The following is a 20,144-nucleotide window of genomic DNA, read 5'->3' as shown; positions in this document are numbered from 1 at the left end:
GACTAACAAATTTATTTGAGCATAAGCTTTCATGGACTAGAACCCACTTCATCGGATGCATAAAGTGAAAAATACAGGAGCAGGTATAAATACATGAAGGGATGGGGGTTTGCTTTACCAAGTGTGAGGTCAGTCTAATGAGATAAATCAGTTAACAGCAGGATATCAAGGAAGGAAAAATAACTTTTGAAGTGGTAAGTATCAAACTTTATAACATCTGATTAGGCCTGAATAAACACTCGGAGTGGCTGGGTCATTACAAAACCTAAACTTAATTTCCCCAATACTAAATTTCTCCCTACTGTTACTCACAACCCTCTTGTCAACTGTCTGTAATGGGCCACTCTCTTACCACTTCAGAAGTTATTTTTCCTCCCTTGATATCCTGCTGTTAATTGATTTATCTCATTAGACTGACCTCACACTTGGTAAAGCAATACCCATCCTTTCATGTATTTATACCTGCTCCTGTATTTTTCACTTCATGCATCAGATGAAGTGGGTTCTAGTCCACGAAAGCTTATGCCCAAATAAATTTGTTAATCCTATTTAACTTATTCATAAATGATCTGGAGAAAGGGGGTAAACAGTGAGGTGGCAAAGTTTGCAGATGATACTAAACTGCTAAAGATAGTTAAGACCAAAGCAGACTGTGAAGAACTTCAAAAACATCTCAGAAAACTAAGTGACTGGGCAACAAAATGGCAAATGAAATTTAATGTGGATAAATGTAAAGTAATGCACATTGGAAAAAATAATCCCAACTATACATACAATCTGATGGGGGCTAATTTAGCTACAATTAATCAGGAAAGAGACCTTGGAGTCACTGTGGATAGTTCTCTGAAGACGTCAACGCAGTGCGCAGTGGCAGTCAAAAAAGCAAACAGGATGTTAGGAATCATTAAAAAAGGGATAGAGAATAAGATGAACAATATCTTATTGCCCTTATATAGATCCATGGTATGTCCACATCTTGAATACTGCGTACAGATGTGGTCTCTTCATCTCAAAAAAGATATATTGGCATTACAAAAGGTTCAGAGAAGGGCAACTAAAATGATCAGAGGTTTGAAACAGGTCCCATATGAGGAAAGATTAAAAAGGCTAGGACTTTTCAGCTTGGAAAAGAGGAGACTGGAGGGGCGGGGGGGATATGATAGAGGTATATAAAATCATGAGCCGTGTGGAGAAAGTGAGTAAGGAAAAGTTATTTACTCGTTCCCATAATTTAAGAACTAGAGGCCACCAAATAAAATTAATGGGCAGTAGGTTTAAAACAAATAAAAGGAAGTTCTTCTTCACACAGCGCACAGTCAACCTGTGGGACTCCTTGCCTGAGGAGGTTTTGAAAGCTAGGACTATATCAGAGTTTAAAAGAGAATTAGATAAATTCATGGAGGTTAAGTCCATTAATTGCTATTATCCAGGATGGGTAAGGAATGGTGTCTCTAGCCTCTGTTTGTCAGAGGATGGAGATGGATGGCAGGAGAGAGATCACTTGATCATTACCTCTTAGGTTCACTCCCTCTGGCATTGGCCACCATTGGCAGACAGGATATTGGGCTGGATGGATCTTTGGTCTGACCCAGTATGGCCATTTTTATGTTCTTATGTTGAGTTCCTTCAGAACTCTTGGGTGAATACCATCTGGCCCTGGTGACTTATTACTGTTTAGTTTATCAATTTGTTCCAAAACCACCTCTAATGTCATCTCAATCTGGGACAGTTCCTCAGTTTTGTCACCTAAAAAGAATGACTCAGATTTGGGAATCTCCATCACATCCTCAACCATGAAGACCGATGCAAAGAATTCGTTTAGTTTCTCCACAATGGCCTTATCATCCTTGAGTACTCCTTTAGCATCTCAGTCGTCCAGTGGCCCTATTGGTTGTTTAGCAGGCTTCCTGCTTCTGATGTACTTTAATTTTTTTTGCTATTACTTTTTGAGTCTTTGGCTAGCTGTTCTTCAAATTCTTATTTGGCCTTCTTAATTATATTTTTACATTTCATTTGCCAGAGTTTATGCTTCTTTCTATTTTCCTTATTAAGATTTAACTTCTACTTTTTAAAGGATGCATTTTTGCCTCTCACTGCTTCTTTTACTTTGTTGTTTAGCCATGGTGGCTCTTTTTTGGTTCTCTTACTATGTTTTTTAATTTGGGGTGTATATTTAAGTTGAGCCTCTATTATGGTGTCTTTTAAAAAAGTTTCCATGCAGCTTGCAGGGATTTCACTTTTGGTGCTGCACCTTTTAATTTCTGTTTAACTAATCTCCTCATTTTTGTGTAGTCCCCCTTTCTGAAATTAAATACTACAGTGTTGGGCCACTGTAGTGTTTCCCCACCACAGGGATGTTAAATTTAATTATATTATGGCCGCTATTACCAAGCAGTCCAGCTATATTCAGCTCTTGGGCCTGATAAAATCAAGAATGGCCTCTCCTTTTGTGTGTTCCAGGACTAGCTGCTCCAAGAAGCAGTCATTTAAGGTGTCAAGAAATTTTATCTCTGCATCCCTTCCTGAGGTGATATGTACCCAGTCAATATGCGGTTAGTTGAAATACCTCATTATTTTTGAGTTTTTTATTTCAATAGCCTCTCTAATCTCCCTGAACATTTCACAGTCGCTATCACCATCCTGGTCAGGTGGTGTGCAATATATCCTTACTGCTATATTCTTATTATTCAAGCATGGAATTACTACCCAAAGAGATTCTATGGTACAGTTTGGTTCATTTAAGATTTTTACTTCATTTGATTCTACACTTTCGTTTCACATATAGTGCCACTCTGCCACTGGCAGGACCAGTTCTGTCCTTCTGATACATTTTGTATCCTGGTATTACTGTGTCCCATTGATTATCCCCATTCCACCAAGTTTCCGTGATGCCTGTTACATCAATATCCTTATTTAATATGAGGCACTCTAGTTCATCTGTCTTATTATTTAGACTTTTAGCATTTGTATATAAGCACTTTAAAAACTTGTCACTTTTTAGCTGTCTGCCATTACATGATGTAATTGAATGTTGTGTTTACATATAGACACTGTATAATGGTTTATTACAGCAATTCCCAACTTTTTTGCCTGCATGACCCCATTTTAAGACTTACTTATTCCACCACTCCAGACAGCAACAAAATAATATGGGCTTGCAGCATGACCTCACCAGTACAGTGTTCTACAAAATGACATCTTCCATGCAGCATGGAAGACGGTTGGTTACTCACCTTTGTAACTGTTGTTCTTCGAGATGTGTTGCTCATATCCATTCCAATTAGGTGTGTGCGCGCAGCGTGCACGTCCGTCGGAAGATTTTTACCCTAGCAACACTCGGTGGGTCGGCTGGGTGCCCTGGCATGGTGCCGCTATGGCACCGAATATATACCCACTCCTCAGTTCCTTCTTGCCGGCTACTCCGACAGTGGGGAAGGAGGGCGGGTTTTGGAATGGATATGAGCAACACATCTTGAAGAACAACAGTTACAAAGGTGAGTAACCGTCTTTTCTTCTTCGAGTGCTTGCTCATATCCATTCCAATTAGGTGAATCCCAAGCCTTACCTAGGCGGTAGGGTCGGACTGAGATACTGCAGCGTGTAGAACCGCAGAGCCAAAGGCTGCGTCCTCTCTGGATTGTTGCACCAGCGCATAATGGGAAGTGAAGGTATGTACTGAAGACCATGTAGCTGCTCGACATATCTCCTGGATAGGTACTCGAGCTAGGAAGGCGGCCGATGAGGCCTGAGCCCTGGTAGAATGAGCAGTAATATGTCTCGGAGAGACATGAGCTAGATCATAGCAAGTACGGATGCACGCCGTTACTCATGACGAAATTCTCTGAGAAGAGATGGGTAGGCCTTTCATCCAATCTGCCACTGCCACAAAAAGTTGGGGCGTTTTGAGGAAGGGTCTCCTTCGGTCAAAGTAGAAGGCGAGCGCCCTACGGACGTTGAGGGAATGCAACTGCTGTTCTCTACAAGATGTATGCGGTTTGGAAAAGAAGACAGGGAGGAATATGTCCTGGTTGAGATGGAAGGCCGAGACTACTTTAGGGAGGAATGCTGGATGTGGATGTAACTGCACCTTGTCTTTGTGGGACACCATGTATGGTGGGTCCACCGTCAGAGCCCAAAGCTCAGAGACTCTCCTAGCCGCTGTGATGGCCACAAGGAAAGCTGTTTCCCATGACAAATACAGGAGAAAGCAGATCGCCAAGGGCTCGAATGGAGGAGTCATAAGTCTCGTCAGGACCAAGTTGAGGTCCCAGGAAGGGGCGAGGCGTCGTACTAGGGGGTATAGACGCTCCAAACCTTTGAGGAACCTCGAGACCATAGGGTGGGAGAAGACGGAGTAAGTACCTTCTCCGGGGTGGAAAGTAGAAATAGCTGCCAAGTGCACTTGCAATGAAGAGATAGCGAGGCCTTGCTGTTTAAGATACCAGAGGTAGTCCAGTATAGTGGGAATGGGAACCTCCGTTGGTGTTACATTTAGTGTTTGACACCAGCAAGAAAATTGCTTCCACTTGGCCAAGTACGTAGACCGGGTGGAAGGTTTCCTGCTATCCAGGAGTACCTCTTGCACTGGGGCAGAGCAACGTAACTCCGACTGGGTTAACCATGCAGGAGCCATGCTGTGAGATGGAGGGATTGCAGGTCCGGGTGGTGAAGCCTGCCGTGGTCCTGCGTTATAAGATCCTGATGCAGGGGCAGAGGGATCGGGTTGCCTATCGAGTGGTCCAGCAACGTGGTGTACCAGTGCTGTCGGGGCCACGCAGGGGCGATCAGGATCAGGCGAGCCCTGTCCCTGCGGAGCTTTAAAAGAACCCTGTGCACCAGTGGGAAGGGAGGAAAGGCGTACAGCAGCTGGTTCTTCCATGAGTTTAGGAAGGCATCTGATATCGAGCCCGGGGCTAGACCTTGGAAGGAGCAGAACTTCTGGCACTTCCTGTTGTCGCGGGAAGCGAAGCGGTCTATATGGGGAAAGCCCCACTTCCGGAAGATGGAATGCAGAACGTCCTGGTGAAGCGACCACTCGTGAGACTGAAAAAATCTGCTGAGATGGTCTGCCAGGGTGTTCCGGACACCCGGGAGGAACGATGCTACATGGTCTATCGAGTGGGCTATGCAAAATTCCCACAATTGGATTTCCTCCTGACAAAGGGGGGAGGATCGAGTCCCTTCCTGCTTGTTTATGTAGTGCATGGCTGTTGTGTTGTCAGTAAGCACTGAAACACAACAATCTTGCAGATGTAGGAACGTCTGGCATGCCAGGTGGACTGCTCTCAGCTCCCGGATGTTTATGTGTAACGCTAGCTCTTGAGATGACCAGAGGCCTTGCGTGTGACGATGGTCTAGATGAGCCCCCCAGCCGAGAGACGACACGTCTGTCGTTAGGGACACCGAGGGCTGCCTTGGATGGAACGGCAGTCCTGCACAAACCAGGGAGGGTGTTAGCCACCAGTTGAGGGAGTCTAAGATGCTCTGAGGAATGGTGACCACCATGTCTATGGTATCTCTGGCTGGACGGTACACTGAGGCGAGCCAGGTTTGAAGGGGGTGTATGTGTAGTTTTGCATGCTTGGTTACAAAGGTACATGCGGCCATGTGACCAAGGAGGCTCAGACAGGTGCGAGCCGAGGTTGTCGGAAAGGTTTGGAGGCTTTTTATAACAGAGACTAGTGGCATGCAGGCTTTTGCGAGTTTGGAGTCCAGAATGGCCCCAATGAATTCTATTCTTTGAGTGGGCACGAGAGTAGACTTCTCTAGATTGATCATCAGGCCCAGTCTCTCGAATAGGTCCGTGATGATGGCTACGTGCCGGGTACCTGGGCCTCGGAGGTCCCTCGAATAAGCCAGTCGTCTAGGTAAGGAAACACATGTATTCGCCGATGACGAAGGACGGCAGCCACTACCGCCATGCACTTTGTAAAGATGCGAGGGGCCGTAGAAGGGTTAGAAGGCCCTGGCCTTCAAACGGACCTATTCGAGAGACTGGGCCTGATGATCAATCTAGAGAAGTCTACTCTCGTGCCCACTCAAAGAATAGAATTCATTGGGGCCATTCTGGACTCCAAACTCGCAAAAGCCTGCATGCCGTAGAGAGGCCAAATGGAAGGACCGCAAATTGGAAATGTTGGCGGTGCACCGTAAACCATAGGTACCGTCTGTGCGGGGGATAAATAGTGATATGGAAATATGCGTCCTTCATGTTGAGAGCAGCGTACCAGTCTCCGGGATCCAAGGAAGGGATAATGGTCCCCAGGGATACCATGCGGAACTTCAACTTCTTTAAAAACATGTTGAGTCCTCGCAGATCCAGGATGGGTCGAAGACCTCCTTTCGCTTTGGGGATTAGGAAATATCGGGAATAAAATCCCCTGCCCCTTAATTCCTCTGGTACCTCCTCTATAGCTCCGATCGAGAGGAGCGTGCGAACCTCTTGCCAGAGGAATTGCTCGTGAGAGCGGTCCCTGAAAAGGGATGGGGAGGGTGAGGTGAGAGGGAGAAATAAATTGGAGGTGGTATCCAAATTCCACCGTGCGTAGGACCCAACGATCCAAAGTTAATTGGGACCATGCAGGGAGGAAGGAGGAAAGGCGGTTGGAAAACAGAAGGGGATCCTGGGGAAGGACTGGTGCTCTGCTCTCGGGCGCACCTTCAAAAGTTCGCTTTCGGGCCCGTCACTGGTTTGGTGGGACCAGTATTGTGTCCGCCTTGGTATCCAGATTGTCGTCTGTGGTTCCCGCGACCCCGCCTTCTGCCAAAGTCTTGTCGCGGTCTGGACGGGGGGTAAGGGCGCTGAGGTTGGCTACGGAAGGACCTCCGTTGGGTTTGTGGGGTGTGCATCCCAAGGGAATGCATGATCACCCGATTGTCCTTAAGACTCTGCAGCCTAGGGTCTGTTTTCTGGGAAAAAAGGCCCTAGCCTTCAAACGGCAGGTCCTGGATGGTGTGTTGCAGTTCAGGAGGTAGACCTGACACTTGCAGCCACAAGATCCTCCTCATCATAATTCCCAAGGCCACAGTTCTGGCCGCCGAATCCGCAGCGTCGAGGGAGGCCTGCAGGGACGTCTGCACCACTTTCTTTCCTTCCTCGAGAAGGGCTTGGAATTCCTGGCAGGAGTCTGGTGGGACCAGCTCAGTGAACTTACCCACCGACTGCCAGGTGTCATAATTATATCTACTGAGCAGGGCCTGTTGGTTCGCCACTCTGAGTTGGAGGCCCCCTGCCGAGTAGACTTTACGTCCCAACAGGTCCATCCGTCTAGCCTCCCGCGATTTTGGGGCGGAGGCTTGCTGGCCATGGCGCTCTCGCTCATTGACGGATTGAACCACCAAGGAGCACGGAGGAGGGTGGGTATATAGGTATTCATACCCTTTGGAGGGTACCATATACTTTCTTTCCACCCCTTTGGCAGTAGGAGGGATAGACGCTGGGGATTGCCAGATTGTGTCCACCTTGGCCTGGATGGAGCATATAAATGGCAAAGCTACGCGGGTTGGTGCATCCGCCGACAGTATGTCTATTACTGGGTCTTCAACCTCCGGGACCTCCTCCACCTGGAGACTGATATTTAAGGCGACTCGCCTCAAGAGGTCCTGGTGAGCTCGGAGGTCGATAGGGGGCAGGCCCAAGGAGGATGTATCAGCCACTGCCTCGTCGGGTGAAGAGGAGGATGACAGACCTGGCACCAGTGGTTCCTGTAGGGACTCTTGGTCCGGAGGTACGTCAGGGTCCGGGAGGACCTGAGGGTCTGGAGCCTGAGGAGAGTGATCTGTACCCGCTGGAGGGGGTCGGCTAACAGTGGCCTCCGGTGCGTGATGTTCCGACGGGGCGGAACGTGATGGTACCGTGGGTTCGCCTTGGGCCTGGTGATATGCCCAAGGCGTCCAAAAGGACCACTGATGAGGATCTTGGTCTGGACCATGAGCCTCATGGAGAGCCCGGCTGTGTGTCTCTGAGTTGGGATAGGCAGCACTATCAGCATGCGATGACTCAGACGCGTGCCTCAATGGCCATGGCGGAGCAAAGGCCGTTTGAGGATAAGCCCTGTCTCTAGGGTACCGTATTTCGTGCCGCACTGGAGAGTGGTACCAGGATCCGTACCAGTACCGAGAGCGTGATCGGGACCTGCGACTGGCGTGGTGCCGGGAGGTCGACCGGGATCTTGATGCCCTATGATGAGAGCGGCTGCGGTGCGAACGGTGCCGGGAGCTGGACCAGTGCCTGGAGTATCAGTCCGGTACGGAGTGGGACCTCAAGTGGTGCCGCAAGTGCGACCGGTACCAAGGAGGAGATCGGTACTGGGACTGCGAGCGGTGCCTGGATTTGGAGCGTTGGCGGGACCTCGATCTTGAGTGCTGTCTGCCTGAGGTGCCGATGGAAGGTGGTCTTACCATGGCAGGCTTGCCTGTCGATTGAATAACCCGCACCGGCGGTGCCGGGGGTTGAGGCAGGGCGGGCTCCGTTAACGCAATAAGTTCCCTCGCCGTAGCAAATGTCTCTGGGGTAGTGGGAACGAGAAGCTCTACCGAGGCATGTGCCAGCGAGCTGTCACGCACCGGACACCGGAACCAATGGTGCGGAGAAGATTGTCGGCGCCGCGACAGTTAGTGGTGCCTGGTGGCTTGACTTAGATTGGTGCTCAGACTGCGGTGCAGATAGTGGGGCCGCAGGAGCTTTAAGCTTCTTGGCACGCGGGGAGAGGGAGCGGTGCCGGGCCAGTTTCTGGGCCGGTGCCGAGTTGTCTTCGCAGTGCCGGCGCTCTCTGGTGCCGATGAGGCACTTCTCCCCAGCGCGGACTGTCCAGCAGCCGGTGCTGAAGGTGGAGGAGTGAGGGCTGCCTCCATTAGGAGCTGCTTAAGGCGAAAGTCCCGCTCCTTTTTCGTCCGCAGCTTGAACGATTTGCAGATCCGGCACTTGTCTGCAAGGTGGGATTCCCCCAAGCACTTGAGGCAGGAGTCGTGGGGGTCTCCCATGGGCATCGGCCGGCGGCAGGCTGAGCACAGTTTGAAACCTGGTGAGCCAGGCATAGGCCTGAGCACCGGGAGAGGGAAAGGGCTAATCCCTCTGAACTATATACACTAACGACGTTTACAAATATCTATTAACTAGAACTACAGAGAATAAACTATATACACAATAAGTATTAGAACGAGCGAAAAGCTAGGGAGGTGGAGATCAGCTAAGCTGCGCTCCACTGTTCCAACGACCGACACGGGTGGTAAGAAGGAACTGAGGAGCAGACGGGTCAGCAGGGGCATATATTCGGTGCCATAGCGGCGCCACGCCAGGGGGCGCCCAGTCAACCCACCGAGTGTTGCTAGGGTAAAAATCTTCCGACGGACGTGCACGCGGCGCCCATACACTTAATTGGAATGGATATGAGCAAGCCCTCGAAGAAGAACTTTGCACATACCATACACATGAGGTCACACCACACAAAGGACATCATTTTGTGGAACAGATCCAGGTGCATTCATGACCCTATCTGCTGATAGCATAACTCCACTTGGGGCTGCAACCCATAATTTAGGAACCGCTGGTTTATTCACTATTAAAAACATCATTAAAAGGTTGTTATAGTTGCTCAACAATGCCTAGTACCCATTCAGAATGTGAATGTTGGCAGCTGAAACAGAAACACGTGAGGTCTAGGAAATACGCTCAACCAAATGAAGCCAAAACATTAGAAAAAACAGGAAATGCAGAGTTAAAGTAATGCCCACCAGACCACATACCTTTCACTCTGCCCCCTTTAGAAAGGAAAGGCAAAGCTTAATTAAATCTCTGAAACCAAACAACTGACAGTTAAAGTAAGGTCCTCCATACTCTACCAGGTCTGAACTCCCCACCCTGATCTCAGCATGGTTTTCCTGTGCCATTGCAGACCCCTTTCTGGGAGTAGTGTCAGAATCTCCATCTAGCCCATATGACAGTCAAGCTTAGAAAAGTCCTCCACTACAAAGGATGGTATAGATGTAATGGCAAATCCTTCTAGTGTAGATGCAATTTATATCCCCAGAAGGGTGCTTTAAATCAGTATAGCTCATACCAGTTCCCTGAGAGAATTAAACTATATAGGCAAAAGCACTTTTATGCCTGTATAACTGCATCTATGCTAAGGCATTTGCTGGTATAAACATGTTGTGATGAAAAAAAACAACCCAAACATACCCACCCACACACCAATAGACATTTATATATGGCAAAAGCTTCTGTTGTTGTCCTGACCTTATAGGACTTACATCTAATGATGCACTAATGTCCTAGTAAAAAGAGATTGTTACTTCCAGAGTCAAATGACATTCAACCCACAGAGAGCAAATTACCAAGTGGCTGCAGAAGGGCCCTCAATAATAAGATCACCACCTTCCCCATCCACGCAAGGATTCTGGATGCCACAGAGAGCTCCCTGACAATAAACATTGTGACTGATAAGATGTCTGGCTTTCCAAATGGACAATTCAGCAACAAATTGAAAACAAAGCCAAAACCAAACCAACTCCCTTCCCCCCAACACACACACACCCTGGTGGATAATACATTATAATTCTGAAGAGTACATACACAAATCTTCACAGTCTTACCAGGCAGTTGTGGATAAATTTTCTCAGTCATGTATTCTTTGATGTTTTTTGGCATTTTTCCTCGAATATCAACAAGTACTCGAGTCTCATTTGAAGAAATCTGATAGGTAAGGACTGGACTAGGATTAGCTAAAACAAGTTCAGCATGATTGGCTTTAAACTGTGGTGAGTCCTTTTAAGAAAAAAAAAGGAAGAAAAAAACTGATTAGTAAAGGGATCAAAAGTTGCTCTCTTGCTGAATCATTTCCTGACATCCTTTAAAGTGTATTAAATGCAAAACAAGTCACATTAATTTAACATTAAGATTGCATGTTGGGCAATGAAAGTGCTAAGGTTCCAAAAACAATGATAATTTGACTTCTTTGCACATTCTGAATACTTTATGACAATACATTTTAATTTGTATATTAAGCTACATATTTCATTAAATCCTTCATTAATTCTCATGTGTAAAGTGGCCTATTTAGGATTTTGTTTAAATGAACAAAAGAGAGATGAGGAGACAAAATGCCAATAGGTGTAATTGCGCTTTCTACTCCATATAGGCATCAATTCAGCAAAGCACTTAAGTATGTATTTAACATTAAGCATGTGCGTAGTCAATGGGACTACTTATATAAGAGCTCAGCAACCTCTGGCACGCGGCTCACCAGGGTAAACACCCTGGCAGGCCAGGCCAGTTTGTCTACCTGCCGCATTGGCAGGTTCCGTGGATCGCGGCTCTCACTGGCTGCAGTTCGCCGTCCCAGGCCAATGGGTGCAGCAGGAAGCGCCGCGGGCCGAGGGATGTGCTGGCCGCGGCTTCCCGCCTCCCACATTGGCTTTGGACGGCGAACCGCGGTCAGTGAGAACTGCGGTCCACTGAACCCGCAGACGCGGCAGATAAACAAACTGGCCCGGCCCGCCAGGGTGCTTACCCTGGCGAGCTGCGTGGCAGAGGTTGCTGACCCCTGACTTATTTTTACCCCATGACTGGTTTTAATATTGTTAAATAAAAACCAGGGTGGTTTTTTTTCCCAAACCAAGTAAGGGCACTAGTCCTCAGTATGGACTATAGGCCCAAACCTTCTTTCACTGAACTCAATGAAAAATTTATCACTGACTTCAATAGGGGTAACGTTTTGACAACTTTTAAAGTTTGGGCTGGTATGAATTTGTACCTCATGTATTATATTTGACATTACACCTATAATATCCCTAGATAAAAAATGGTGTTAAGTCTAGGTACACATCAGTGTGATTGTCCACGCAGAAAGTTAATGCATGGTAACCCAAGGCATGAATCTACAGCACACTAGCTTGCCACACACTAACTGGCCATGTAGGCCCTGCTACTGTGCACTAAAAGTTCTGCAGTACATTTAAAATGAAAGTGCATCAAAGCACACTACAGAACTTTTAGTGCACAGTAACAGGGTCCATGTAGCCACTTAATGCGCAGCAAGCTAGAGCTACAGAGTCACACTTGGGTTGCTGTGCACTAAACTTTTCATGTAGACAAATCCAGTAATTTAAGAGTAAAAACACACAATCCAATTTTTAATGTCACTACTCTTACCGTGGTCCAATAATTCCCAAAGCCAAAATGAAAAAGAAGTTAATGGAACTCCTGTTAAAATATTTAAAATCATGTTGTTCTTCTAATAGATGCTTTGGAGGCCATTTAATAATACTGTATAATTCAAGAGACTGCTGTCAGTACTTGCTAAATAACAAAAAATAATAAAGCATAGGTTTTCTAAATGTCTTCCGTAAGGATAAATTCTGATTTCATATACATAACTCTCATTACAGCTACTGGCAGATATGGTTGAATTTGGAGAAAAAATATACATCAGCTATTAGTCATCTGTCTTCCTGCACTATACATACAAGGTCCTTACTTTCAAAATGCAGCCAACAAAATGGGATGAAACAGAAACTTTGATGGAGATCAAATTTTTCCTAAACTTGGAGAAAAGTCCATCAGCAACAACAGTCAGAGGCGCATGTAATTCCTGCAACATAAAAACAAAAAAATATGATATTGATCTCAAAAAGATAAAAAGGATAAAGTATATTTTTATTCATATGTTGAGCCTATAAAATTTTAGATCTGATATTAAGATATAATTAGCTGAATTAATTTATCTCAATTTTAAAGGGAAAAAACACAATAAATCACTTTTGGAATGAGAGAAAGTATAGAAGAGTTCAACCCCTTAAGAACTTTCAGACATTATGAGCAATTTAAGAAGATGAAGAGCTTATATAGGAAAAAGCTTCTCGACATTTATTTTTTATTGAAGAATCTGAAAGTCTATATATAAATAAATAAGCAAAACAAAAATGGAACATCTTTTACAACAGTAACACACCAATAAATAAATAAAAGATTTCTGCTAAGGTTCCTCAATTCATTTTTCTTTTAAAGGAACAAACAAAAAATAAGATGAGAACATAATTTCCAGATAACACACCACCACCACTTTTATTTAATTCTGCAATTACTGACCAAATCACTGGCAATCTATCAAAATGAATTACGTAGAATCTCCTACTTGCTTTAGGATACCACATAATTTAATATCAACAAACCACTCCAAGCCCTATATTTTTCAACCACTTACTGGTTTTCAGGTTAAAATAATCATGGAAGAGTGACTGGGACACTAAGCATCCCTGTATTCAGACCCTACACACTACCATAATAATCTTTGTACAAAATATGCCCTATGAGGTATCATTTGAAAACTCACTGATCATTTATATTCTTGGGTGTTGTATGTACACGATGTGTATTAAGAGTTATGGGCATCTGCTGGAATGATAATTAAAATGTGTTCAAGCTAGGCATGAAGTATAAAGGAATGTATTTTTGAATCTCTGACCAGCCTGATATTCAGGCAAAGACAATGAAGGTCCATTTTTACATATTACAAACCTATTAAACTAACAAGGGGGGGAAGAAAGAGCATAGAGCTTCCTTCACCACTAGACTTCAGGTTGCCTACCACACAGCTTGAATAAGCTTTACTTTGAGGGCTAACCCTCAGACGAATCCATTTCAAAGGTTTATTGGTTTATAAAGTAGACCAATAACCAGGCTAATACGATTGGTGATTTTATTATTGCATAGGAATGTCTTCTTTTCCTATGAATAAAGAACCAGCTCATACCCCCTAGATCTGTGCATGGAGGATCCCATCTATGTTCTAGTCTCCACTCTCCCACAGAGAAGTGGAACTCAGCTACCTTTGTAGCATCATCTCCCCATCTGGAGAAGGTTCATGCTGGAGAGAGCAGAGACTGGGCAGGCCAGAGGGCGAAATGGGTGGGCCAGAATGAGGCATATCACCCACTATCTGGACTCCTGGAAATTGGTCCAAAAAAGAGATATGGATTGGAGCTGCATTATCTTTTTTGTGACCTCTGAAAATTACTGCGGGCAGCCACAGACAAAAGCTCTGGCAGCTACACTAAATTTATGCACCCAAGGAGCATAAAGGTTTTACATGGAAAGCCAGAACCTATGCAGAGACCGACAGGACTTCCACGCAGACAGCCATAGTCTCCTGATATCCACCAGATTTAGTGGTGACTCCTGTAGCCTTTTCTCTATGGGGAACATCCTGCCTCCTAATAGAAGATCAGAAGGGGTGTGGGAGGTGTGGGGGGGGATGCGGGGGTGAGAGATCTCTGTAGAAAGTCCTCCCATTGGATTTCTGAAGAACAGGTTATGGGCTACTGATAAACAAACAAGGCAGATATAACACTTTCCATCCGCAGATACTAAAACACTTAAAAGTTAAATATTCTTATCCCCCTGTAGGCTTAGAGAGGTGGAGTGACTCCCAATCCAATGGACCACATTTAAAACCCTCTACAGCAAAGAGCAGAAAAACTGAAAAAGCTGTAATGCACAAAAATCTCATAATAAAATGCATAATACGGTTTGAAAATACATCAATGATTTTCTGAAATTGAAAGTGCAGGAATGTTAAATGGATTGTATTTGAAGAAAAAGAAAATCTTCAGAACTAGAAAGTGACCAAAACTGTTTTTTTTCCCCCAAATAAAGAGAATGTACAAATTTCTTAATGTAATGTACTATCCTGTACTGCTGTAGGTGGAAGTCACTACTTCCTTTTTTAAAAGAATAAAAATACCTCACCTGTATATAGCACTTTTCAATGATAGACCAAAATGCTTTATAAATCACCATATATTCCCACTTTATAGATCAGGAAACAGTGGCCCAGGGAGTGAAGTGACTTAGCCAAGATCACCCACCAGGCCAGTGGCAGAATCAGAAATTGAAACCATGACCCAGTCCAGCCCTCTATCCACATGGCCACAAAACCTCCCTTTATTTTCCCAATGCTTGATGCACATTTATTTAATGTTCTGAAATATCCAAATCTTCTTACATGCTGTATCTGTGACCACATAATACAACAGTTAAACACAAAGAACAGTAAAATCTGTTGTCTCACCTTAATATCTCCAGTTTCTTTATCCTTATACTGAACACCCACCACACAGTCATCTTCCTCAAGCAGTTGTAACACAGTCCCTTCAATGAATTTTGTGCTGAAATAAACCAGAACTTTTAAAAGTACAGGAAAAAATAAAAGAATATTTAGGGCCATAGTTTCAAACTGACTTATGACATAGAGAATGCAAGTTGTTCATGATCACATTACTGCATATAAAAAAGCATTCATTTACACATATAAAATTGTTCGGCCTAGTTTCAGACACAGTATCTAAACAGTTCCTGTTTTCTTGAAATCAATAGCCAAGACCAAGTGTCACTGAACACTATGGCCCTGATCCTGCAAAGACTACCACATGGGCTTAACTTTATACACTGTGATTAATCCCATTGACTTCATAGTCTATCACATAAAATCTACATGGAAGTCTTTACAAGATTGGGATCTCTGGGCTTGCTAAACCAGTGGTTCTCAATCAGGGGTCCTAGGCCCATTGGGGAGCCGCAAGCAGGTTTCAGGAGGGTCGCTAAAAAGGGCTAGCATTAGAGTCGCTGGGGCCTAGGGCAGAAAGTCCTGCCGCATGGGGTTGAAGCCCAGGCCCTGCATCCCATCACCCGAGGCTGAAGCCTGAGCCTGAGCAATGTAGCTTTGCAAGGGCCCTACGGCATGAGGCCCCAGCCAACTGTCCTGCTTGTTACCCCCTAATGCTGGTCCTGGTTTTTATCTCCAGAAAATCAGTTATTGTGACACAGGTAGACTGTGGAGTTTTTAGGGGGGAGTGGGAGGAAAGAGACTTGGAAAGAAAAAGGTTGAGAACCCCTGGTCTACACTACAGAGCCTTGGCCTCTACAGCTATGCAGGCAGAACCCCCTAGTGTACGCGGTGTAAGCTGCCATAAGAAATTCTATTTACAGCATAGCCACACTATGACATTAGCGAAGCCAACAGGAGCACTGTTCTATTGGTATAGTTGCATCTACATTAGATAGTTTTCAGGCATAGCTAAGTCAGGTAAGGGTTATGATTTTTTCACTGTTGGAATAATTGGGGCCTAAGCCCTCGTCCAGACTAACCCGCGGCATCGGCGGGTTAAAACCGATAGCTCGGGGATCGATATATCGCGTCTAGTCTGGACGTGATGTATCGATCCCCGAGCGCGCTTACATCGATTCCGGAACTCCATCAATCCGAACGGAGTTCCGGAATCGACACGGAGAGCCGTGGACATCGATGCAGCGCCGTCCAGACTGGTGAGTACCTTGATTTTAGAAATTCGACTTCAGCTACGTTATTCTCATAGCTGAAGTTGCGTATCTAAAATCGATTTCAATACCTAGTCTGGACGTGGCCTAAGAGGCCTACTTTAGTGATTAGCCTAACTAGTGAAAAAATGAGTAAAGATTCATGAATTGCTACAATGACTCATTACATAAAATTGTTTAAGAAAAGATGTAAGGAGGAGACAGAAAGACTGAATTAATTTAAACAAAGAGATCCCGATACCACCCAAGGACTGTGTTAAGATCATGAGTGCCAAAAAAGAGGCATGTAGGACCAGAAATTAGGCTTACCTGGTAGACAAAATAATGAGGGAGATGAGCTATTCTACCCATCATCCATTTTTGGGGCCCTACAAAAAGAGATGGAGGAGGAAGGATGACTATCGCCACTACTGTGGCTGCAGCAGAAGGATTTTTATCGTGACACGCAGACCTTGACATACCAGTGGGAATACCTGACAATCACTGCTGCACCAGCAAGGACCCCCGCTTGATACCTGTGAGATCCCGCTCTGTCTTCCCCTCCCTCGTGTGTCTCTTTCTGATCCCCACTATCTTCCTCCTCTTGGTTTTTCGCCACATCCTGAAACCAGCTACACTGCATGGCACCCGCAAGAGATGAGACGGCTCATCCAGCTCTCCTCAGCATGAGAAAGACCAGTGAAGGAGAAGGGCCTAACCAGACCATCCAGATGATGTCCTAACTGCAGAGGTGAGCTAGGGTTGTAGCCATGGCTGTCCATGACTGACTAGCTATTATGCATCCTGAGAACACCAAAAGCCATATATCCCCCATTTTTAATTATGCTGTCTCTTCTCTCCCAACTTATTGTGCTCTTCACAATCTTTGGAAAGCCAGATGTGAGCCAGTTCCCCCTCAACGGATGCATGACAGTGACTGACTGCTGATCAAATACACTTAGTCAGAAAGTGCAACTACCACAGCCTGGACTTAATCAATATTTCCTCTCTTTAAACAGAGATTTTAATAGGTTTTGATTAGATTCATTTTACATAATCATTCAATTTTAATTTGAATGCTTGTGTAGACCAGGTGTAGGCCAGGTCGCTATGTTACCACATGGCTTTCCTCCTTCATTATCTCACAATAACTGTATGCTCCTGATAAGTATGGGGGAAAAAACCACCACATTTTCATAGGGTTAGAGTTTCAGATTAGGAAGATAAAAAAAAGTCTGGCTTTTTTTTCCTTTCATCATTTAATAAAATTACTAAAATAAATTTTATTTCCTAGAAAAAGATTTTCAAAACCATTTTCTTTAACAATTTTACACTGTAAATATACTTTTAGTTTTATCATCAAAATAAAGGTGTGTACATTACCAAAATTAATACCTATTTGCATGACTTGGTCTCATCTGTTGTTCATAAACCTATTAAAATAAATCCTTATGACAGTAAAAGGAGCTCCTCAAGTGAACTGCCAACAACTGAATTGTCAGAGGGATTTCACATGGGTGCAAGGATCCACCTACACAGATTCAATTACAGGCTCTGTCTTTTAGGTTAAATTCTTCAGAGTAGGGAGCATAGGCGCTGACTCTGTGGGTGCTCCAGTGCTGGAGCACCCACGGAAAAAAAATGGTGGGTGCTGAGCACTCACCGGCCGCTCCCTGCCCTACCGACCCCACTCCAGTTTACCTCCACCTCCTCTGCAAGCGCCGCTGCGTCCTGCTTCTCCCCCCTCCTTCCCAGTGCTTGCTCCGCAAAACAGCTGATTTGCGGGGCGGGGAGGGAGGGCGAACGCAGTGCAGTAGGGGAAGAGGCGGGGCCGGGGATTTGGGGAAGGAATCCAATAGGGGCAGGGAGGGGGCGGAATTAGGGCAGGGACTTTGAGGGTGGGGTTGGAATGGGGGCATGACCAGGGGCAGGGAAAGGGGTGGAGCCGGGGCAGGGCCAGGGGAAAGGGGCGGGGAGGGCGCAGGCACCCACTGACGCCGGAGAAAGTTGGCGCCTATGGCAGGGAGTGTCTATCTTTGAGTCTAGTGAAGCACTAAGCACATTGTTAGAACTAAACAAATAAACAGTAATAATATTGATAAAGGACCGTCCCTTTACCCTGTGTGTAACTTTACTTGTATTCATCTGAAAATAAATACTTATTGCTTAGTACATGTTAAAAGAATATATTCACTTGTAATGACACTAATCTTTCACTCCCCATGACACATTTTTTAAGAACTCTGAGAGAAAAAGTAAGACTCCATGGCACTCAAAATTACAAATGTTTGAAATCTCCCAATTATAATTAAATATTCAACTTTCCCTACCCTGGTATATGGAGATGTGGAACATATTCAAAATGAACCACGAAAGGAAGAAATGAACTCATTACAAATACTAGCTTTTCTAAATTTCTGCTAGAAAAATGTGTAAAGCAGATATAACAGAATTTTCAAGGATTTTAAGAAGAGTTAAGTGCCCAAATCCCATTGAAATTAAAGGTATGCCCAGGCAGCTTAAACTTTCATAATGATCACAAATGCAGCAGATCACCTCAGCTTGCACCGACCTTAGCAGTATTGCAGGGTTGATATTTTAAAAATTATTTCAAAATAATTAATTCATTCAATCTAACAGATTTAATGGAAACAAACAGGTTTTCAGTAAAGAACAAAGATTCATACATACCTGTGTACTTATTTTTAAAAAATATATAGCTTATTGTGGTATGTTGCATGATAAAGCAATAAGACCTTACTTTTCTTTAACATTTAGGTTTCTTGACACCCCCCTTACATAAAGGCAGTGATCATATAAAGAAGTTTGTTACAAATGTTTTTAGGGAAGAATGGGCTGCCTTCAAGACTGTAGAATACCAAAACTACTGGAGGTGTTCATTGCTCTTTTACATAAATTTTACTTTTATATGTAGTATTGGAAAAGGTGGAGTAGAGAAAAGAAGTTCATGATCATCCTCATTCTTGCTAAGGCAAGCTTCATTTCCAGCATCATGAATCGTATCAGCAGGAATATCAACATGTCTATACTTGAAAGTTAACGAAGATCAAGGTGGAGTGTGAATTTAAAGCACAGTGGCTATTCCTGAATAACTCCATGTATTTACAATTCCTGATCTTGAAGTGAGTCAGCTCTACCACTTGCTTCTCTGATCAATCCAGATAGTTCTGTGCATTATTCACTGATAGAGTATGGCTGTTTTTGGCAAATAGCCCAGATCAGCACTGGCGTACACAAGTGCAACTCCATTCAAGTTACTACCATTTGCTGCAGGGCTCATTTTGACCCAATGTATTAAAGTATACATTATGCATTACAGGCCTGTTTCCCCATTGAATCAGAATCAACCTGTGGGACAAGATCCGCCCCACAGACTGCCAGTTGGACCACATTTTGTAATTCTGTAGCATGCAGTGCAAGCATTGCATACACAGACAGCACACTACTGATGAGTGGTAATGTTTTACAACCGCTTTGCAGAGATATAAACGACTACAACAGATGCAAGTGAAAAATTAACCTCTGAGACCTGGGATACTCCTTCATGTGGTCCAATATTTTGTCTCCGCCCAATGTTTAAAATCTGTATTCCCATAAAGCCAAGATCAAATTACGTCCCAAAGACCAATGCACAGTTGCTTACTTACATGCTCTTTTAGCTGAATATGGTGTAATTCATATACCTCTTATAAACATCTACAAAAATATGTTATGTGCATACTGAAGCAAAAAAACGATTAACGCTCAGTTCCTGCATCAGGATTGTCTAGTGCAGACCTTTGAACCCTTGCAGAGTTCCACTGAAGTGAAT

General features: G+C 44.6%; 1 protein-coding gene across 1 annotated transcript in view; it reads right to left on the bottom strand.

The window, feature by feature from the left end:
• Window positions 1-20,144, bottom strand: part of SQLE (squalene epoxidase) — a 34,355-nt gene that overhangs the window by 10,100 nt on the left and 4,111 nt on the right. The window contains exons 5-7 of the mRNA XM_030553812.1: window positions 15,069-15,165; window positions 12,477-12,590; window positions 10,594-10,765 (exon numbers count right to left, since the gene is read on the bottom strand). Coding sequence (XP_030409672.1) covers window positions 10,594-10,765; window positions 12,477-12,590; window positions 15,069-15,165 — 383 coding nt within the window. The remainder of the gene's footprint in view (window positions 1-10,593; window positions 10,766-12,476; window positions 12,591-15,068; window positions 15,166-20,144) is intronic.

The sequence above is a fragment of the Gopherus evgoodei genome, chromosome 2, assembly GCF_007399415.2.
Source record: "Gopherus evgoodei ecotype Sinaloan lineage chromosome 2, rGopEvg1_v1.p, whole genome shotgun sequence".
Lineage (NCBI taxonomy): Eukaryota > Metazoa > Chordata > Testudines > Testudinidae > Gopherus > Gopherus evgoodei.
This window is presented reverse-complemented; position numbering and strand designations above follow the sequence as displayed.